At 39.7% G+C, this 23,889-nt stretch overlaps 1 protein-coding gene across 5 annotated transcripts in view; it reads right to left on the bottom strand.

The window, feature by feature from the left end:
• Positions 1–695: 695 nt before the first annotated feature.
• The window catches only part of PINX1 (PIN2 (TERF1) interacting telomerase inhibitor 1), an 89,622-nt gene continuing 66,428 nt past the window's right edge, over positions 696–23,889 (bottom strand). For all 5 annotated transcript variants that reach the window (XM_045997156.1, XM_045997155.1, XM_045997157.1 and 2 more), the window contains exon 7: positions 696–1,419. In XM_045997156.1, coding sequence (XP_045853112.1) covers positions 931–1,419 — 489 coding nt within the window. In that variant the 3' untranslated portion in view covers positions 696–930. The remainder of the gene's footprint in view (positions 1,420–23,889) is intronic.

The raw sequence follows: 23,889 nt of genomic DNA on the forward strand, positions 1-23,889 counted from the left end.
GGCAGGATAAACACAATGAGGTGATGCTATGTGGTTTGAGCAGCACAGAAAGATATTCTTTATTATGTATGCAATGTTTATACTTTTAGGTACTTTTATAAGGCAGTCCCAATCTAGAGACTGGCTGATTTCCAGAGGAAATTACTTTCATGACCTTAGCTTCTCAGTATTTTTGAACCTCCTGAGGACCTCTTCCTCATAAGGCAGAGCACATGACAGGGGACTATCCCCAAGCACCACCACATGGAAGCAGCTCTGATTTCCCACACTCCGTGAGGGATAGCTGGCTGAGAGGCCTCCTGGGAGACCTGGAAGATTAAGTTGTCCCCAGAGTCGGCTCACTTTGTTGTCTGAATACACAGCCACTATCACTCGGTGGAAGAGAGGATATTAAAACAATCTCCCCAACCAAACCAAACTAAACCAAACAACACTCCAATCTGGGAACGTAAGCACATAATACCTGCTTGGCAAAAAATGCATGGTTGGCTATAGAACAGAAAGAACTATGTAAATCCAAACTATTGCCTCTTAATCCTTTAATTAGACTGAGTCCTTGAGAAGGAAGCACAATTCATTGTTACTGAAGGAAATCAAGAGCAAATACAGACTGTGACACACCTACACACACACGTGCCCATACACATAATGTAGCGTATTCAAATAAATATGAATAAACAGTCAGGCTGAAGGGCTCAAGGTCTAAAAAGAAATTTATTTGTTTATGAGAGACATGATTTGGAACACTAGAAAGTTCTCCAGGGATGTGTTGGGAAAAATGTGGTAAGAGGACGAGACTCAGCAACCCACGGGCACGTCAAAAGATGTGCACAAACACTCTTGGGTGAACTCTGCTCTGACTTCAGGCCAAAGGGTGTTTGCTCACAGGGCTCTGACAGCTGAATGGCTAGAAGGCCTGGCTCGAGGAATTTATTCGGAACCTTGCTTCTTTTTCTTCTTCTTCTTCGTCTTCTTCATTGGTATGTCATGTAATGTAGCTTCCTCAACCGCTTCCTCAACTTGTTTTTGCAGCTTTTTCTTTTCTCTTCTTTTTTTAGGCTTTGGGGTAATGTCCTGATCATCAGGGGGCCACACACAATCCTCTCCATCCTCAGCAGAAACACCAGAATTCTCATCCCGACAAGGGTCTCTGAGCTGCCATTCAACTTGGTCTCTCTTCTTCTTGGCCTGGGGTTCGGTGTAAGTCTCCACATTTTTATCTTTTGCCTCTTTTTTTCTCTTCTTTCCCCTTTTTCTTTCCATTCGGGTCTCTGCAAGGTCAGGCCCTGTTGCTATGATCTGTGGCTTATTCTTTAGCTCTGCCATCCGCTTGGCAAAGTACTCCTGGATGGTGAAGGCACTGGTCGTTGTAGTGGAAGACGCATTCCCATCTGGAGTGGCGGGGCTGGAATCATCATCCTAAGGTGGGAAAAAAGTTAAAACCAATTAAGCATCAACTGTTGGCTCTTCACAGCATCCCAAAGAACTGCACATGGAGCTACTCACCCTGGGCAGTAGAAGACCAGGCTAAGTGCCCAGCTTCCACCTTGGCTCTTTGTCTCCCCTTTGGTAGAGCTCAACTGCAAAGCACAGAACAAGATGGCCAGACACTTGGTTGAATACTGTATGTATTCAAACAGACAGAAGCTAACTTTGTAAGTGAACTGGCAAGTCACCTACAGGGAATTGTGAGTAAATAGCTGCTTAGCAACAATGTTATACCTGATGACTAAGTACCCAGAAGCTCCCTTAAAAACACAGAGACACTGAAGTTCTCCAGCTTTGTTATTTTATCAGACACCTATTTCAGCTCTGTTATGGATTACACAGGTCTCTGTGCATTGACCTGGAAGCATAGATGACACAGGTATATGCTAGCTCTTCCTGTAACAGGAGCCCAATGCCAACCTAGAATCTGGTGGTCAGGAACACCTGTCTCCTCCACAGACAGAGGTGGCCCTCCAGAAGAGAATGCACCAAGGCTGGAAGTGTAAGTGTTCCCTCTGCCACACATAAAGAGCAGGTTAGCGTGGGGAACCATTCTTCCCTCGGCTGGGGGCGGGGAGACTGGAGATGGCCCCATCCTTACTCCAACATGGATTAGATACTCATGGCTGTGTTAGTCTTGTTTCCAAATGTGAAGAATTACTCACTCATAACAGCTAGCATTAAGTGAGGTTTACATTTTAATTTTAAATAAATACATTCAGCTGTAAGGCTTTAGAAGTGAGAAAACTCCTAACTTGATAGCTTGGGATAAAAAATGAAATGCTGCCATCATTATATGGGTTTTGGCTGGCTGGCAGGAAGAGGATGAAAATGTGTGAGAGAAAATAAGTACACACAAGATGAAGAATATAAGGACTATGGTTTATGTAGTCAATGTTTAGAATAACTATGCCCACAGAAACTTTTGAAATAAGCTCTTAGACAATAATGCTAAACCTGGATTTTCATAATAACCGGGCTTCTTTTCATCTTTGCTTACTTGCATGGAAGAGACTGGTTGACCCTTTCATGTTGGAAGGGTAGAAAAATGACTTTCTGAATAAATCCATTTCCAAATTAGGATTCTACAATTTTTCCTGAAGTTGTCAGCAAAGTTATGCCTATGCAGCTAACTTTATTACAAACCAACACATATAAATGGACCACACATTTTCTTGACACAGAACTCAAAAACCAGCTCAGTGGAATCAATGTAGCATCCTTTTTCAAATTCCAGCAGAATCAAACTCCATCAATGAACAACTGGGTTTTAGTGGCTATTGCCTCAGAGAGCTCTTACGAAAGGATACCATACCAACAACATCACAACTTATCCAATTAACACAAATCTTATTTTATTCAGGGCTAAAAACACAAAATCGTGTGGTCAATTTTAAAATTTCAAAATGTAAACAGCAGAACATATGGAATAAACCAACTAAGTGTTGGAACAACTTCATATGTTACCTATCAAGCATTCAACTCTGGCTGCAATCCCATCATGTAATTTTGCAAAATATTTAAAAACAGCTGTCCCAGGAGAGTGAAAAAGGTCACTTGTCTTTTTAATTCTTTAAATGTTGAAAAGGCTGAAATTCTGCATAGCAGAATAAGAAATCTTCTCAAGGTGTCCTGATGCCAGCTAATCCCAGTTTGATGGGCAAGAATGCTCTTGCCTTCTATTTAAGGGTACAAAGCCACACCCAGACAGGAGACAGTCTGTGAAGGTGTCCTGTTTATGTAAAGCAGGTCTCATTTAGTTTCATGGCATTAAAAGGAGTTTATTTTATGCAGGCCAGCTCATCTGGTGTCTGAGGAACTGAAATTTAAATTGCATCCTATGGCTCCCTACCTTGCTCACCTATGTATTACCTCCTGAATTCCTGTTTTTAACAGTTAAATCACAGGAACTAATTGCTGGCATTAATCACACTTTTAATTATTAGGAAATATAAGACTATTTTTGAGTCACTTGTTGAATTCAGCAGGCCTTTCTAATTCCAGAAAATAACTATGATCATAATCAACTCCTTATGGTGATAAGGATTTTAATAACCACGGGCCATTGCACACCAAGCTTAGCAGGGCATGGAGACAAGCAAAAGGTGCCAGCACCCAAATCCTATTTATCTCAAAGAAAGTGTAGGCAAAACAATGACTTGCTGGGGAGAGCCATTTAATGCCAGGGGCAGCCACCCTCCCACATCACAGGAATGTAACTGTTTTAAAAGCCACAGAAACAGCAGTAATCAGTTGCAGATCTGACTCTTGTAAGGGCAGTGCCTAGGACTCCTACAGCATAAGCTCTTATTTTGATTTTATAAATCATAAACCTAGTTTCTTACTACAGCAATTGTCATCCCTGTATTCTATATTATTGGCCATGAATATGAAAAATATATACCTTCTTAAGAAAACTAAAACTTTTTTCACGTTTGGTCTTTATTTCAAAGTAAGACTGAAAAAAAGCAACAGTTGCTTCTAGTCGTTTGAAACAGAGACAACTTGCATCTTTCCATATTTCCATTAATCACATAATACAACCTCAAAAAAAAAAATCCATAAATGCCACAAGTGACTCTACTATTTCGTAAACTTTGAGAATACACCAATTTGCTAACGGGTTCTAAAAATCAGCCAAATAAATACCTTGAAAACTTCCATTTCCATACAAAATGCTATCAAGAGAGGTATAGTTCTTACTAAACATTTGATTTACGCTTAGGGATTCAGGAAACTTTTTTTTTTTTTTCTTGGAATTCTAATACTTGCTGTTAACTAATGAAGGTCCTTAAATGGATCCCATAGCCTCTCTAAGCCTGTGACCTATTATCAGGTCAAAGAAGTAGGTTAAAGGAGGTCACTTCTAAGGTGCCTTGGAGGTCTAAAACTTACTGATCTCTGAACAGACGTTTGTGCTGCCCATATCACAGAGAAGGTTCAGTGAGGCAGTATAAGCAGGCAGAAGAGATGAGCTTTTGTTCATAGCAAAGCACCACCCCAAGTGTCAAGCCAAGATGCCATAGTGACACCAATATACGCGCATTCTACACATGGGAAAAACATTTCTACACCACCTGTAGTGTGGTGTAGTGACTGCCTGAGAGCAGGCAGTCAACAAGTAGATTGAGTAATACCATTCAGAAGAGCTGAAAGAGCCAAATACTATTTTGTACTAAGAGTTAAGAATTTGTTTAAAAGAACAGACACTACCTAGAGGATTAAATCAGTAAATGCAATTAACTGAAGGATAAATCTGTTTTATACCTATATCCTGAAAATCATCCCAAATACTTCTAAGAAAGGTCGTAAAAATCTAAAACTTTTTTCCCCCATAAAGCAAATTCCCATAAAACTTCACTTAAATCTGCTATGTTTAAGCCAATTTCATTGTCTCACTAATTTACAAAGTAAAGGAAAAACAAAAAAAATTGTCTTTCACAAAGTCCAATATATAGTTTTTTTAAACCAAGAACATATGACTATTTTTTTAAATTTTATTTTTCCAGTGTTCCAAGATTCACTGTTTATGCACCACACCCACTGCTCCATGCAATACGTACCCTCCTTAATACCCACCACCAGGCCCTCCCAACCCCCACCCTCTCAAAACCCCCCGTTTTTTTCTGAGTCCACAGTCTCTCATGCTTCATCTCCCTCTCTGATTTCCCCCAACTCACTTCTCCTTTCCTTCTTCTAATGTCCTCCATGTTATTCCTTATGCTCCACAAGTAAGTTATACCATATGATAATTGACTCTCTGCTTGACTTATTTCACTCAGCATAATCTCCTCCAGTCCTGTCCATGTAAAAAATGATAATAAATTCTCTTTTTGCACTTAACAATTTTGAATATTTTATTTGTTTATTTGACAGAGATCACAAGTAGGCAGAGAGGCAGGCAGAGAGAGAGGGGGGAAACAGGGTCCCCGCTGAGCAGAGAGCCCGATGCGGGACTTGATCCCAGGACCCTGAGATCATGACCTGAGCTGAAGGCAGAGGCTTTAACCCACTGAGCCACCCAGGCGCCCCCTTAACAATTTTGAAGGTTCTCTTTTTCTATACCTTGGCTTCAAAATCCCCACCGATCCTTCACACACCCTAAATTTGTGTTCTCTGAAGGCAGAGCGTGGGGGAAATGCTAATGATTTTACCCAACTGGAATTAAAACTGGTGGGCTTCTGGAATGAATGATGGGCAACCTCTCCCTTGGCTTTTATGCCTTCACAGCCCAAGATTCTTTAAGTCCTGGCTTGAGTGGGCCATGAGTTTTAATAGCTGACTAGTTACGGTATGCTCAAGGAGAAATGCAGGCTTTCACTTTGGTCCAGTGATGGATACAGGTCGTAGAGTCGTCTATGTGGGAGCTGGGCTCTGCCTGGGGAATCCTCCCAGGCTTTACGCTAACCACGGCCTCCTGTCAGTTCGCACGGTCAGGGACATGTCTGAAGTAAATGTGCATGTCCAGGACCAAGCAGGATACCTATGACGACGCTTTGCAAAGAAAGAGGTCCATGAACAAGGAGGGTAAATGATAAGGGAATAACAAAGCAGTTTTAAAACAAACCTCTCCCTAAATTTGTAATATGTCCACTGTATTGCCTTCTTTTTTGTCAGTTACTCAAAAAGACCCAAGGGTACATTTAGAGTCTTGAAATCTTTTCCATGTATTTTAGAACCTACTCTTTTTAAAATATAAAGTGCAACAGTTTCTTGTGTTGTTCTGTTTCCTGAGTTAATATTGTCTGTTCCCAGAAAATCTCAGTCTTCTCATTTCTCTGAGCTTACAAAAGTACGGGTTAACTAGTCAGAATGGTTAAAATTAGCAAGTCAGGAAATGACAGGTGTTGACAAGGATGCGGAAAAGGGGGAACCCTCCTACACTGTTGGTGGGAATGCAAGCTGGTGCAGCCACTCTGGAAAACAGTATGGAGGTTCCTCAAAAAGTTGAAAATAGAGCTATCCCATGACCCAGCAATCACACTACTGGGTATTTACACTAAAGATATAAATGTAGGGATCTGAAGGGGCACGTGCACTCGAATGTTTATAGCAGCAATGTCCACAATAGCCAAACTGTGGAAAGAACCTAGATGTCCATCAACAGACGAACCAATAATGATGTGGTATATACATAATGGAATACTATACAGCCATCAAAAAACAAAATCCTGCCATTTGCAACAATGTGGATGGAACTAGAGGGTATTATGCTAAGCGAAGTAAGTCAATCAGAGAAAGACAATTATCATACGATCTCTCTGATATGAGGAATTTGAGAGGCAGGACGGGGATCATGGGGGGTAGGGAGGGAAAAATGAAACGAGATGGGATCGGGAGGGAGACAAACCATAAGAGACTCTTAATACCCTGAAACAAACTGAGGGTTGCTGGGGGGTGGGAAGAGAGAGATAGGGTGGCTGGGTGATGGACATTGGGGACAGTATATGCTATGGTGAGTGCTGTGAATTATGCAAGACTGATAATTCACAGACCTGAACACTGAAGCAAATAATATATGTTAATAAAAAGAATACACAGTTTTTAATTTGTAGTTAAAATAATGCAACTTTGGAGAATTTCATTTGAAATGTGAAGCAAGATACAATTTATAGAGGAAATGCATATGCAAATTAATGGTTGTTTTCATGAGGAATTTAATCTTCATGTTCATTTAAAAGTAGGTGATTATTGTGTGTCTAAAATTTTATTGTGAGTAAATATTGGTCCTAGGTGTACAAAATAAAGAACTCATACTGTTTAAACTAAAAAAAAAAAAAAAAATCTGACCATCAGTTTTTCCCAAATGATAGCTGGGGCCTTAATTTCTACCCAAGCAATAAATATTCTGTGGGATGTAACTCAGGAGGACCTGTTCCTCACTTCACAGAACCTCAATGGTTTAAAGCTAGAAGGGCCCTGTGGGAATGCTGCAGTTACAGAAGGAAACTTGACCCAACAAGGCCATACCTGTTGTACTGAAGAAAGCAGCCACCATTACTCAGATGCCTTCAAAATGCCAGTCACTTATTACCATAAGTCAGCCCATGTGACCCTCACAGCAACCCAAGAAGAGGAATTGTCTCCATTTTACAGATCAAAGTGCTTAACTGCAGAAGGTCTTGGGGCCACAAGGCTGCCAGAAACAAAACCCTTTCTCTTTCCACTACGGCATCCTAACTTTTGGCCTATGTAACACAGACTCACTTGCTGCTGCTGCTCTCTTCAGAAATCATCCTAATATGGAAATGTGTATCAGTTGGTCATATAATCCATGGACTAAGATCCATGCTCAACTTTGACGAGGGCAGAAGGTAACTGATGCAAAAGCTTCACGTAGAAAAAATGTCACCAGAAATAGATACTACTTTCTAAACAGAAAACAAAACAAAACAAAACCCTTATGTAGTTTGTAGTTTATATAAGTAAAATAGCCTAAAGCCAGGCTGAAGAGGTTTATAATTAGTCAAATTAGCATGTAAATTCACTTAGTAAAGTGTGAGGGTTTTGAAAGTAAAAGTTGAGTCCAAACTTCCACCTAAGGCAAGACTCCCTCATGGACAGATGTCTTACAACTTCCAGCCAGACACCTCTAATACTGAAAGCGATTACGTGGGGTGGTGGGTAGTACCTCCTACTGTTAACTTGCTTTGTCTCCGTTTTCTCAAAAGCAATAGTTAGATTCCAGTGGTCAAGCCTATATATACTTGCGCCATTCTGAGAGCTGGAGATCTTAGGACCTAAACCTATCTATGGCAGTTCTGAATTACTATTGGGACTGGGAGCAGTAGGACAGAATGGATGTAAAGGAAACAAGACCTTGCAAAGAGAGATCCTTACAACATCAATTATAATACATCACAATCATCTCAGGTGCCTGAAAGATGCCAAAACTACACATATCAACTTTTCTTCAGTATCCACAGAATTGTGAGTTTGTTGGGTGTTTCTCTTACGTAATTCTCTCTAGAGGCTCTGCAGCTCAATGAGCTATCTGCTCAAACACCTCTGGGTTCACAGTCCTCTTTGCCTTTCAAACACGTATACTAAGATGGATTAACAGCAAAATACACCTCTGGGTTCACAGTCCTCTTTGCCTTTCAAACACGTATACTAAGATGGATTAACAGCAAAATACCCAAATAAAAAGGATTCTCCTTATTGTTCTCAAAAGGATGTTGCTAGTATCTTTCAGGGCAGGAAAACAGAGCAGTTTGGGTTGAGAATTCAGTGAGATGTTTTGGGCAAACACACTATAAATATAAAATCTTAACTTACGAAAGATTAGTACAGCAATGGTGTTTCAAAGGCAAAAGTCTTCCAGTTCACTGGCCTCTCTCATATGTGACATATTAAGTGACAAGATGACTGAAGTCTTTTGATTTCCATATTAAAACACATTCTACAACAGTAATCCTTCAACTTTCCTCATTGAAAGAAAAGGTAGAGGCCCAGAGCTCAAAAGCAATGGATTTAGCAACTGGAGTTATTAGCTCTGACAGCTGGTGCCTGCAATGAGCAAATGCTCACTTCACTCTTCTCTGTCCTCAGCTTGGGCTGGATCAGTCTGTGCAAAGTTAAGAAAGCTTGGAGAGTGAGTGCTTTGAAAGAACATTTTGTATCTTTTCCAAATTTTTCAGCAGGACAGTTCTGACAAACACAAATTATGTCTTGATATACTCCTGGGATGTAGAAATTGCATCCATTCATTTTGGACAAAGATAAAGTTACGAAGTGATTTCATCACTTTCAGGATGAGGCACTGCTGGAATATGTACGTGCTACAGCCTCTGCCAACAGATGGGGCAGAATGGGCTGACACAGTCACTCATTATGCGGGCCTAGGATGTTCTTGTAGAGCCTTTCTACACAGTCAGGTGCATCAGCTTCTTGAAGATGGAGTGCAAAACTGCCTCCTTCAACAAGGCTGATTGCTTGTGACATATCCCCTCTTGTTTACTGTCTGTGACTAGCAATTAATGAGCTACTTTTATTTTCTGATTTTGTATAATTTGCTGTGTAAGCATCTTCCCAGGGAAATGTTAAGTTCCTTGAGGGCAGAGACCATTCCTATTTCATTTATATTCAGCACACACTCTCCAAGGAGGAACAACCACATGGTAGGTGCTCAAGGAAAGCACAGAAGACACCAAGACCAAGCAGATCAAGGCTGATGCTCTCACTACCACCCACTGAGCCATAAGCTTTGAATATATTGGTAGAGATCTGTCTGCCTGCCGGGCAGGCCTAATGACTAGAAGGTGCTTGGAAGGGTAGGAAGGAGAGAGTCAGCATTTTGCAGTACACATTCTTCCCATCCAGATGAAACCATTTCCTTCTCATCAGATGCCACCGGACTTCATGGTGCACCCTGCTTCTCGAACAACTTAGAGAGATCAACCAGTTACTTCCTGTGATTCAGAGGACCTCAGTCAACTGATGCACACACTTCTCCTCTGGTCTGCTACTTCACATGTTACTGTAGTCACCTCCCAGGAAATAAGTAAATTGGAAAAACAACAACAACAACAACAAATGGGTGCTGTGTTGTATGAGAATTGTCACATGCATTCCATGGGACTAGCAGAACAGAGCAACAGAACAGCCTGGAGGGGCTGAATTGCTCTTGTCATCAAAAAAAAAAAGGGTGGACAGCATGATGTTCTAGGGCACATCAGAAACAAAGGTAGGAGCTTATTTTAAGAAGACAAACAGCTGGATGAAAGTTCCACTATAAGCCCCTGGCTGCAAGTTGTTAAGGTACATCCTAGGTTGTATCCTGAGCTGAAAATAAAACCTGGGAAAGCCTCTTATTCTAGAGAGTCATTAGAATGGGTTTGTTTCCAAAGGTTAAGCTAAGCAGTGATCAATACTGTTAGTCAGAAAGCAGGAACTGTTCAGCCATGCCAGCATTTCTCTCCTTGCTTTCCATGTACCTTTTGTTTCCATATAATTGAAAGCATTCAGTGTTTTCTTGACAAAGAGTTGTTGCTGAGCTCACAAAAAAATTTATTCAAATGTGAAATTATGTGTATCTGTGTGTGTGTGTGTGTGTGTGTGTGTTTCAAGATTGTCATCACTCATATCTGGAGATAGGCTAAACACACAAAGTTTCAGTTGTAACCAGTCTTAGGGAATCTGCTTGGGAAACATACTTGCTTTTAGTATCAGAAAGCATCACAAGAGTTAAGAACAAATACAAAACTCTCCCTGACTGAAGAGAAAATCTGACTAAAATTTGGGTTAAAAATTAAAAATAGAATATCGGCAGAGTGGGAGAACACCTATAGACACTGCGTATTGCGGGGGCAGGTGTGCACGCACAAACAAACAGGTTCTAGGAACCCATGGCATGAATTAGAAGCACACTCTGCAGGGGCTCCAGCAGAGTGCTCTCTGGAACAGCATTGACAAACTATGGCCCATGGGCCAAATCCAGCCTGCTGCTGATCTCTAAACGCCTCACAAGTTAAAAAACAGGTTCACATTTTAGGGGCGCCTAAATGGCTCAGCTGGTTAAGTGTCCAACTCTTGATTTCCGCTCAGGTCATGATCTCAGGGTTGTGAGACTGAGCCCTGCTTGAGATTCTCTCTCTCTCCCTGCCCCCACCCTCAATAAATAAATAAATAAACAAATAAATCTTAAAAAAAATTTTTTTTTCTTCATTTTAAGTGGTTAGGGGAAATCAAAAGACTATCTTATGACTTGTGAAAATTATATGCATTTCAAATATCATTGTCCATAAATAAAATTCTGAATTGCAACAGTAAAGAATTTGTGGAAGTTTGTTTCTCTCTAGAGAGAAATAAACATAATAGATGCTAAGTAAGTATTTGCTGAACAAATAAATTTATTATCAAATATCTGCTTTTGGAAGTATTAGATGCTCTGAAGTATACACACATACACACATATACATATAGACACATATACACGGAACAGGGGGGCTTTGGGTTTGATGGGAGTTCTTAATGTCCATCACTTGCTATCTTCCTGAATTAATGCTGGTGAATAGTAGAGAGGCTGCTAACTGCTATCTGATTTCAAGCAGCAAAGGATGGTAGACAAGGAGAGAGTCTGGTGATGAAGTGATCAGATATCAAAGAGAATTCTCAACACCCTACAAACCTACAGAGATATCTTTCTAATAATTAGGCATTAGAACTTTCTTGGAATTTACAAACTCAGACGAATAAACTGGACAACCTCAGAGAAGTTAATGGAAAACTAGAAGGGACAAAATATCTTGCTCTGCATTGAACAACAGGAGAGCAATATAAATAATGTCTAATTCCTCATATGAAGGCCAATGCTAACAAAACTGTTCATGTCTTTTTTTTTTTCTTTTGCCTCCTCAGCTGCTCCAAATGCCATCCATTAAGAAAAGCCAACATAAACGTGTTTTAAAATGATGGTTTTCTATGGCAACAATTTCTCAAGTAACTGACATCAAAACTCCTGACAAGAGTCATACAGCCTCTGGGGAAAAAGAGGGGAAAGAAAAGAGGAGCAGGTTTCTTGCCTCCCTGAAAAGTCCTAAGGCTCAGAAGTTGCAGTGACTCATGTGACAACATTTCACAACATACTAGCCCTTAGAAGATAAATGAGGCTCCTGCAAAGCTAGAAATGATCAATGTGACGTAGACACCAACTTCTTTAAATGACGTCTAAAAATAATCCAAACTGACTATATTTTATAATTCTAGGTCAACTGGTTCTCTTTGCTGCTCTCTGGAGGCAGGACAAATAGCTTTTATCCATAGTTGAAAGGTAGTCTCTGAATCTTTTTTTTTTTTTTTAAAGATTTTATTTATTTATTTGACAGATACACAGAGATCACAAATAGGCAAGGAGGCAGGCAGAGAGAAAGGGGGAAAACAGGCTCCCTGCTGAGCAGAGAGCCCAAAGTGGGGCTCAATCCCATGACCCTGAGATCATGACCCAAGCTGAAGGCAGAGGCTAACCCACTGAGCCACCCAGGAACCCCTAGTCTCTGAATCTTTACTCCAGAAAAGATGTGATAATTGCTTAGGAATCATGAAAACTCATACTCAGGTTCCTTACTACAGAAAGCACAGAATTTTTTGAAGAGTTCAGAGAACCTAGTACTTTGAAACTAGGATTAGAGGAAGAATAGTTATCTGGAAGAGTCAAGATTACTTTTTTTTTAAAAGACTTTATTTATTTGACAGAGAAGAGAGACAGTGAGAGAGGGAACACAAGCAGGGGAAGTTGGGGAGGGAGAAGCAGATCCTCCACTGAGCAGGAAGCCTGATGTGGAACTCAATCCCAGGACCCTGAGACCATGACCTGAGCTGAAGGCAGATGCTTAAAGACTGAGCCACCTAGGTGCCCTCAAGATTACTTTTAAGAGAAAGGTAAATTAGGTAAATGAAGTCACTAACAAAAGAAAGTCCCTCAGTTCTTGTATATTATATAAGGTTAATAACCCTTCTATACTCCTTTTAACTGACCAGAAATCAAAATAACAATTAAAAACATTTAAAAATACTTTTTAGGAGTAGATTTGGTAGGGCAAAATAATTCCATGTTTAAAGGATATTTAAGTTATTAGTAAGTAAATTAAATAAAATTCTGAACTCGGTTAGTCACATAGTGTAATAAAAGTAAATGACACAAAAATATGATCTTGAAAAGGCTCAGGTCCAATGATTTGGCCATTCTGTCCCTCATGAATACCTATTATTCATGCCCTCATGAGCACCTATTATTTACCTGACCATGGTTGGGACCTTGATAAGGAGCTCCCATCCCGAGGGAGACAGACTGTTAAAAAAATAATATCATTAAAAAAAATAAGACCAGGGTAGATCTCATGTAAGTAGTCTTCCCACCACCACATCAAAAATTAAAATAAAAAAAATGCACTGGGAGAATTTGTTTTTAAAATAAAGAGAAACTAAATGATAAGAAAACCAACTGCAAAACAACTCAGTTCAATAAATCCCTAACCGATTAAAGGGAGACCACAATTCTAAAGAGTTCATAGAAAATAAATTAGCCATCAGGGAAATTCATATCAAAACTACAATGAGATACCACCTTACCCCAGTCAGAATGGCAAAAATTAACAAGGCAGGAAACAATAAATGTTCACGAGGATGTGGAGAAAGGGGAACCCTCTTACACTGTTGGTTGGTGGGAATGCAAGTTGGTACAGCCACTCTGGAAAACAGTATGGAGGTTCCTCAAAAAGTTAAAAATGGAGCTACCCTCCCACCCAGCAACTGCACTACTGGGTATTTACTCCAAAGGTACAGATGTAGTGAAAAGAAGGGGCACATGCACCCCAAGGTTCATATCAGCAATGGCCACAATAGTCAAACTGTGGAAGGAGCAGAGATGCCCTTCAACAGACGAATGGATAAAGAAGATATGGTTCATATACACAATGGACTATTACTCAGCCAACAGAAAGGATGAACACCCACCATTTGCATCAACATGGATGGAATTGAAGGGGATTATGCTAAGTGAAATAAGTCAAGCAGAGAAAGACAATTATCATATGGTTTCACTCATATGTGGAACATAAAAAATAGAACAGAGCATCACAGGGGAAGGGAGGTAAAACTGAATGGGAAGAAACCAGAGAGGGAGACAAACCATGAGAGACTCTGGACACTGGGAAACAAACTAAGGGTTTCAGAGGGGAGGAGGGTGGTGGGATGGGGTAGCTGGGTGATGGGTAATAAAGAGGGCATGTGCTAGGATGAGCACTGGGTGTTATATATAACTAATGAATCACTGAACACTACATCAAAAACTAATGATGTACTATACGGTGGCTAACAATAAAAAATTAATTAAAAAAAGGAAGAGGAACATTATTGCTACTATTAAACATATAATCCTTATGTGTTATTAATATGTTATTATACATATTAAATATATAATCTCTCAGTTTTATGTAAGCTATACTTTTTCTATTTGATATGGAAGAATGATAATATCTTAAAAGTTTAAGTAAAAAAGAACAAGTAATGCTGCCTCCCTACCTGCTCAGAACCCAAAAAGGTTCTGTAAAGTAAGACCTGCTTCTTGTTATTGTCCCTAACTGGCTGGCTCTGGCTCTGCCTCTGCGGAGATGCAGTGCCCTATACACAGTGCTTCTCAATCTGTTAGGGGTGAAGAGCCCACTGTTTTGTTTTTTGTTTAAATCTCCAATCCATTGTGGACCAAGACTTTTGTAAACAGACCAAGACTACTTATTAAGCAAAGAAAATAAAGTAAAATAGAATACAATAAAATATTAAAAATACTTGGAAAAGTGAAATTTTTAAAAAGACCTAAAGAACAGAAGTTCCAATTTATGAAATTTAATATCAAGCTACAAAAGTCCCTAAATACTTACTCTAATTTCTGTCCTTGTCATGGGCTGGTCTGTGGACCATACTGTGAATGGCAGTGGTATATAGTGTTAGTGACCAAGGGAAAGAAAGAAAGGTACGGAGTTCAACATAGTGCAAGTGACAATCACCTGAGTGTCAAAAATATTTGACTCACATCTGACAGAATGTGTTATCTTGGACAAGTCACTGGCCTTTTGCACCTCAAAGTGAATTATCTGCAAAACATGAAAGTAGGGCTACTCAATGACTTTCCTCCAACACAGCTTTGCACTGTGTGCTGTTCTCCAAATGAAATCTTAAATAGAGGCCAACATGTAACACACCAGAACTGTGGTAGAGGTGGGTTAGGGGAACCCAAGGCTCCTGTCCTAAACCTCCACTCCTCTGGTAAGGCTCCTGAAGCATCTCTAGGAACTCTGAGGGCTCTTCGTGGAGTTGGAAAAAAAGACAGCTATGTTTTTTAAGATCTATTACAATTCTAACATTCTAACATGCTGTAGCCTTGATAAGTTTCATAGCACTCAGAGTCAGGAGACTAAGAAGCTTTCAAGAATACAATCAGGCCTTTACTATTATATAATAATCACAATTCTTAAAGTTGTCATTAATGTTTATAATTCCAGCAACTGGCTGTCAGAAGTGTCCAGTGAACAATTTCTTCCAAAACTGGTAACAAAGCATCAAGCCTGGCCTCCTTAATACTGTAAAGTCTTGCAAACTGGGTCCTGAGGATCTAGAATATTCAGAATGACGTCATTCTTCCTGCTTCACCTGGTGAGGCTCCAAAGAGGACCCAGAGGGAAGATGGTGATGCCCAGACCCACATCACTGGTGTCCCTGCAGACTATTCCATGAGAAGCGAAGCATCACCTTCTCACAAGCCATGGCCATGCTCTAACCCAAAGGAAGGTTCCTTTTCATCCTATTTTTGTTACATTACAGGATGAAAATCTGGGAAAGAATGTTATTTCTGTTTTCCTGGCAGGAGAGAGAGTTAGAAGGAAAAACGAGCCAATATCTCACTCTTCTCTTCAGAAACTGGGCCATCATCTGTATGTTAATTTCTTATTATCACAAAAGCTTTCAAAACCATTTGCTTGATCTGTCAACAAACAAAAAGCCAAATCTAATCCTTTCAGTCCAAACCTACGTCCTGGCAAAAGTCTAACTAAACAAAACAGTCCAGTGACTTAACAACTCTTGGGTTATTTTGGTAGTCCTTCCCTTTACCCCCTCCTCCCCACCGATTCTTTTTCTTTTCTTCTTCTTTCTTATGAGTGTCTTATTATAAATTGGGTTTGTGAAGTCTAAGATAATATAAATTTTTACTGGTACTAAAACAACTTTCAAAAAAGTAATGACCCACTTTCTCCTTTCTGGCTCTTATAGAAAGTAGAGGCAGGCCCCCAAACCCTGTTTGAAGTCCTTGCTGCCAGGAGGAGATGGTCAGTTTATGTCTCTTGTCCTAGGACAGGAAAAGGATGCACTCTCGGCACCGTGTGCTAGGGGGAGATAAGGCCAGAGATTTCTGTCCTCAGCACCTTATCAGCTTTTCCTGCTACTTTCCAGAGCAGACAGCACCGTGACTGGCAATAAACTAAACTAGTCTAAGAGTGTGTGTGTGTGTGTGTGTGTGTGTGTGTGTGTGTGTGTGTGTGTAGCTTGAGATTGGTGGGGGGAGGTAGGAAGGGGTATAAAACGAGGGAAAGAGATGAGGTTTTTAATATATCTTAAAATGGTTTGGTCCAAATAAAGTTGCCCTTCTCCCTCACCCCCCAAACACATTTGTTTTCGATCTCTTTTTGCTAAAACTGCCATTAACAGGGATAAAAGGTTTTATAAGAACTTCCTTTCTGGTTGGAATGCACTACCACTTTCCTTACTTTGAGCCCTGCCCCTAACTGCCGTATGCTACTGGCTCCTGGGCACGTAGCACAAGACCCATCTGCTGTCTATGCTCTGACAGGGGCCTATAAACCACAGGCTGCAGAGAGAATGTTTTCTTGGGGCACATGTGTCTCATTGAGACAACTGGTGTTTTCTGTGGCCAATTCCATTTCCATCTTGCAGAGGAAGAAGCAAGGCTATGAGAGACTCCTCCAAATACAGAAGGATGTCACTGGTAGCCTCTTTCATTCTGCAACAAATCACACCTGTAAATCCAAAAAGGCTTCTATGCTTTCTCCAGCTGGGGAACAAAGACAGCTGCCGGGGAAGAATCTAGACTAAGCAGGGAAATTTAAAATTAGTTATGGCCTTAGTTATTTCTAATGAACTCATACAGAAGTGATAAATACTTAGCAGTCTTCTTTTTAAAACTTTTACCATGGAAATTTCCAAACACAGAAAAGCTGAGAAAACAGTAAAATGAACCCAGTAATATCCAATAGCGAGCTTTAACCATTATCAACACAAAACCATTACCAACTCTACTCCCATTAATTCAAAGCAAATCAAAGATATCATGTATTTTCATCTATAAATGTTTTAGTATGTGTGTCTACAAGGTAACAGTGCTAAGAAAAATCCATAACTAGAATACTATTATCACATAAAAAGATTAACAGAAATTGTTTAACATCACTAAATATCTAGCCTGTATTCACATTGGTTTAATTGTCTTTTATTTCTTTTATTAATTTCAATTCAATTTATAATTGTCTTATTTCTTATTACAGTTCATTTGAATCAGTTTCCATGTATATATTGTGATTAGTTGGTAGGTCTCTTGTCTTTTAGGCTATTCATTCTCATTCTCTCTTTTGCTTTTTCAATTTCTTACTGATGAAATCAAGGCATTTGTGCTACTGAGTTCTCTCAGAATCTGAATTTTGCTGAATAGATCCCTGTGGTTAAGATGTTCCTGTCTCATGGATGTCCTGTAAAGTTAAATCTAGAGGCAGCTTTATTTTCCAATGTAATACTTCTCCAATACAGCACGTTGCTTTATGAAAAAGTGGGATGGATTCATGGTTAAGTAAGCTTGGGAAACAAGCCTATGCTATTCCTCCCTTTGATTCATAATGCACACTATCATCTGAGGTATCTAGTAGTTGTTAAACTTCAGAACTTACCAAACTTATTTCACTTTGGAACCCTTTTTGGCATAAAATTCATTGACACCCCATAGAATTAGTGTTCTGCTGAACCTGCTTTAAGAAGGTCTGTTCACACAGATACTGCCATGATCTGGATAAGATGAGTAGTTCTTCTGATTAAATCTTATAGCTAAATCTTTAATTTCCCTTGTTCTAAGGGGGCAGGCTTTTCCCAATGAACCATACATTTTATGAAAAACTGGGAGACACCTGGAAGGGAAGTGACAAGAAGAGCAGACAAGCATTCTGTCATGAACAACCAGCTTGCTAGGTGACTTTGGGAAGAGAGGTTAGCTCTTCTCCAGATACCCCATTATTGACATGGCACTATCCATTCCCAGGCTTCGTCAAAAATATCACTTTTCCATCTTGTAATGGAAGGTGAGCAGAGGAATAACATGTCCTAAATCATACAAGTATGTATGTATCAAGTTTTAAGACTGCCTATACTCTAATCACTTTCTTTATAGAATTATGTGCAAGCATTAAGAGCTATATGTTCTGACCAATCAGATAATAAGGGTGAAGATCTTAGAACCAGATTCCACTTAAAAGTTTGTGCAGAGTTCAAACTACAGAATAATTAGTAATTTCTAATATAATTAAGAGAGTAAAAATGGAGAACAGAATCAAGAATCAATGAACATATAAAAAAATTCAAATTTAAGAAAGTAATTCCTGGTGCACCTGGGTGGCTCAGTGGGTTAAGCCTCTGCCTTTGGCTCAGGTCATGATTTCAGGGTCCTGGGATTGAGCCCCACATCGGGCTATCTGCTCAGCAGGGCGCCTGCTTACCTGCACCCCTCCCCCTACCCGGCCGCCTGCTTCTCTGCCTACTTGTGATCTCTCTCTCTGTCAAATAAATAAATAAAATCTTAAAAAAAAAAAAAAAGAAAGCAATTCCTAAAAACAAAATGAAATAAATACATGTGAATACATATAAGGAACATAATTCCAAATGACCTTAAAACACCATAATTTGACTGCACATACCCTAATGGGATTCACCCTAATGACAAAAAGAAATGGTAAAACAAAACAAAAAACACTTCAGCCTTTTTTTTTTTCTCTTTTTCTGGATAAGTTATCAGTGTTTTTCTCTATCATGTAGTTGGGATGGAAAATGTAATGGGAAATAAACAAATGAATAAAATAATAGTATAATGCTTTTATTTCTAGAATCCATAGATTCTAAGAATTCTTACTGTGGGCAAATAAAGATAAAAGGTTAATAATGTTAAGTCCTATGGTCCTGAATTTGAACCAGTAATATGAATATAAACTCATAATTTATTTTATTATTAAAAAAGTATAGTTTGAGAGCCTGGGTAGCTCAGTCAGTTAAGTGTCTGCCTTCAGCTCAGGTCCTGATCCCAGGATCCTGGGATCGAGCCCCACAGAGGACTACCTGCTCAGTGGGAATCCTACTTCTCTCCCTCCCTCTGCTGCTCCCCCGGCTTGTGTACATGTTCTCTCTCTCTTTCTCTCTGTCAAATAAATAAAATCTTTTAAAAATATAGTTCTATCTATGTAATAAGGGCTAGGAACAAAGACCAACCTAATGGCAATGAGCAAACCTATTGCCCTGACTGTGATCTCTAAACATTATTTACCACCAAAAGGAACCAGGGAGAAATGGATGACTCCAAGTCTGAGGCAGCAAACATATATAGTAAGCCTGGAAAATCTCTTCCTAAGTAAGAAGGAATGATCAAATACCATTATAGGGTCATGTCAAAGGAATTCAGGAACCAATCTGAAGAGGTTTCCACTGGGCAAAGATGGAAAATCTAATCATTAAAAAAATGCAACACACTGAAACACAACAGATGTATTTTACTCCATGAGTGATACAAAAAAAGGAAAACTCATTGGTCACTTTCAGATAATGCTAGAGAATCTATTCTATTTAAAAACTGGCAAATAGGGCGCCTGGGTGGCTCAGTGGTTTAAGCTGCTGCCTTCGGCTCAGGTCATGATCTCAGGGTCCTGGGATCGAGCCCCGCATCGGGCTCTCTGCTCGGCAGGGAGCCTGCTTCCCTCTCACTCTCTCTGCCTGCCTCTCTGCCTACTTGTGATCTCTCTCTGTCGAATAAATAAAATCTTAAAAAAAAAAACAACTGGCAAATAAAGGAAACAAATAAAATATCTATTATTTATTTATTGCCTCAGGGTAAACAGATATGTAGAAATTTTTATTCTAAATTTCATTCTAAAATTGAAGAAAAAAAAAAAAAGAACAAGATATGGAGGGGATCCATAGACTGAAAGAAATTTAAAAGCCAAAATTTCGGGCTCCTGAGTGGCTCAGTCAGTTAAGCATCTGCCTTCTGCTCAGGTCATGATCTCAGGGCCCAGGATGGATCAGTCTAGTCCTGAGTCAGTGTTCCCTGCTCAGCAGAGAGTCTTCTTCTCCCTTTCCTTCTGCCCCTCCCCCTCCACACTCCTGCTAACTCTCGCTTTCTCTCTCTCATAAATAAAATCTTAACCAAAAAAAAAAAAAAAAAAAAAAGCCAAAACCTGTATCATTTTGAAAACTGAAACTGAACACTTATTGATGAGGGTACACAATTATCATCAACTTTTATAGAATAACGGTCTTGGAATTATACATTTTTAAAAAGTCCTTTAACCTTTAGACATATAAGCTCAGTACTGAAGTATTTATGGATAAAATGTTATGAGTTCAGGGTTTTATTTCAAAGTAACACAGAGAGGATAAGTGTCTGGGGTATTTGCCTCTCTCTATCCATTCTCACAGGCTAGCCATATCAGCATGCTAGCTGTCCCCTAAAGGGCCCTTTGCTTTTTCAAGGATCTGTGTCTTTGTGGAGATGGCTCTTCTCTCCTCCTTGCGAGGCCTTTCAACTTAGCCAACTATGACTCCTTTAAGACTCCACACGTGTTACCTTCTTTAATCTCTGCAAGCTGAATTCATCGCTACATCACACATGTCCCCAGCAATCAATGCTCTTGCTCCAGTTGATTGTGTAAACCTTGATTTACCAACTAGACTCAGAGTAGGGACTGTGTCTTACTCATTTAATCATTGGTCATGCAACAATGATACTGGGCGACAAGGTCAAATACCCGAGTTAAATACAAGAAGGAACTGCTAAACTCTCAAGCAGGGGAAGTATGTAGCAAGAAAACAATTAAAATAGTATCTTTTAGAAGAAAAATGATGAAATAAAGAGATTATTACACTGAAGGAGCCACGAACAAGACTCTAGGCTGAACCTGATCTATAGTTTCAAAGCACAGATATACAGAAACAGACTCTGCTTGTGGCTCACTTGGAACTCACAGACATCCAATTTTATCTATTAACTTTAAGAAAGTGCCAAGGTATCAGTTCTAGATCTTTACAAGGAAAAAGGAGTCTAAAATAAAATGTAACCAAATAATGTGCTATGTATCATGATTAATCCAATTCTAAGTAACTGGGATCCATTAAAAAATGGTAATATGAATGCTACGCTTTTACCTCCCTAACAACATATTAATTCCCTTAAAAGGGAGGAAGGGATGGGATGAGCGTAAGGCTGATCTTTAAAATTAAATGATTTTTTTTTTCCTTTTAAGAGAGATAGAGAGAGACAGACAAGCAGCAAACTCTTTGACCTCAGCCACATCAACTTCTTACTAGACAAGTCTCCAAAGGCAAGGTAAACAAAGGCAAAAATGAACTATTGGGATTTCACCAAGATAAAAAGCTTTTGCACAGCAAAAGAAATAGTCAACCAAACCAAAAGACAACCTACAGAATGGGAGAAGATTTTTGTAAATGTCTTACAGGTAAAGGGCTAGTACCCAAAATCCATAAAGAAATAATCCAACTCAACACCCAAAGTACAAATAATCCAGTCAAGAAACAGGCAGAAGACATGAACAGACAGTTCTCCAAAGACTTACAAATGGTCAACAGACACATGAAAAAATGCTCAACATCACTTGGCAATAGGGAAATACAAATCAAAACCACAATGAGATACTACCTCAAACTAGGCAGATTGGCTAAAATTAACAAATCAGGAAAACACAGATGTTGGCAAGGATGCAAAGAAAGTGGAAACCTCTTACCCTGTTGGTAGGAATGCAAGCTGGTACAGCCACTCTGGAAAACAGTATGGAGGGTCTTCAAAAAGTTGAAAATAGAGCTACGCTATGACCCAGCAACTATACTACTAGGTATTTACCCAAAAGATACAAATGTACTGATCTGAAGAGGCACCTGCACCCCAAGGTTTATAGCAGCAATGTCTACAACATCCAAACTATGGAAAGAGTCCAGATGTCCATAAACAGGTGAATGGATAAAGAAGATGTGGTATACATATAAAATGGAATATTACTCAGCCATCAATGATAGATGAAATCCACCATTTGCAACAATGTGGATGGAACTGGAAGGTATTAAGCTAAGCAAAATAAGTCAATTGGAGAAAGACAATTAAACGATCTCACTCATTTGGAATTTAAGAAACAAAACAGAGATCATAGGGGAAGAGAGGGAAAAATAAAAAAAATATGAAATCAGAGAGGGAGATAAACCATAAGAGACTTTTTAAAAAAATTTATTTATTTTTTCAGCGTAACAGTATTCATTGTTTTTGCACAATACCCAGTGCTCCATGCAAAACGTGCCCTCCCTATTACCCACCACCTGTTCCCCCAACCTCCCACCCCTGACCCTTCAAAACCCTCAGGTTGTTTTTCAGAGTCCATAGTCTCTTATGGTTCACCTCCCCCTCCAATTTTTTTTTTTTTTTAATAAACATATAATGTATTTTTATCCCCAGGGGTACAGGTCTGTGAATCGCCAGGTTTACACACTTCACAGCCTCACGATAGCACATACCCTCCCCAATGTCCATAACCCCCTCCCCCTCTCCCAACCCCACCTCCCCCCAGCAACCCCCAGTTTGTTTGGTGAGATTAAGAGTCATTTAAAACCATAAGAGACTTTTAACTATGGGAAACAAACAGGGTTACTGGAGGGGAAGAGGGTGAGGAAATGCGGTGACTGGGTGACAGGCATTAAGGAAGGCAAGTGACATAATGAGCATTGGGTGTTATATACAACTGATGAATCACTGAACTCTACCTCTAAAACTAATAATACACTCTAAGTTAATTAATTGAACTTAAATAAAATAAAATAAAATTTAATAAAGAGAGAGTGTACATACATGCATGAGTAGAGGCAAGAAGCAGGGAGGAGCAGGGGGAGAGGGAGAGAATCTTTTTTTTTTTTTTTTTAAAGATTTTATTTATTTATTTGACAGAGAAAGATCACAAGCAGGCAGAGAGAGAGGAGGAAGCAGGCTCCCTGCCGAGCAGAGAGCCCGACACGGGACTCGATCCCAGGACCCTGAGACCATGACCCGAGCCGAAGGCAGTGGCTTAACCCACTGAGCCACCCAGGCGCCCGAGGGAGAGAATCTTAAGCAGGTTCTGCACTCAGTGTGGAACCTGATGCAGAGCTCAATCTCAAGGCACTGGGATCATGACCTGAGCCAAAATCAAGAGCTGGATGCTTAACCAACTGAGCCACTTAGGCACCCCAAAATTAAATGGCTGATTTAACTAAGTGAAGTGTCAATATTTAACTTTTAAAAATACAGCATACGAGCAAATTACATCAAGCAGAGAAAGTCAATTATAATATGGTTTCACTTGTTTGTGGAACATATGGAATAGCATGGAGGACATTAGGAGAAGGAAAGGAAAAATGAAGGGGGGGAAATCGGAGGGGGAGACAAACCATGAGAGACCATGGACTCTGAGAAAAAAGAACAAAATAAAACAGAGGGTTTCAGAGGGGAGGGGTGTGGGGGGATGGGTTGACCCAGTGATGGGTATTAAGCAGGGCACGGATTGCACGGGCACCGGGTGTTATACACAAACAATGAATCTTGGAACATTA

This window comes from Meles meles, chromosome 2 (assembly GCF_922984935.1).
Source record: "Meles meles chromosome 2, mMelMel3.1 paternal haplotype, whole genome shotgun sequence".
Classification (NCBI taxonomy): Eukaryota; Metazoa; Chordata; class Mammalia; order Carnivora; family Mustelidae; genus Meles; species Meles meles.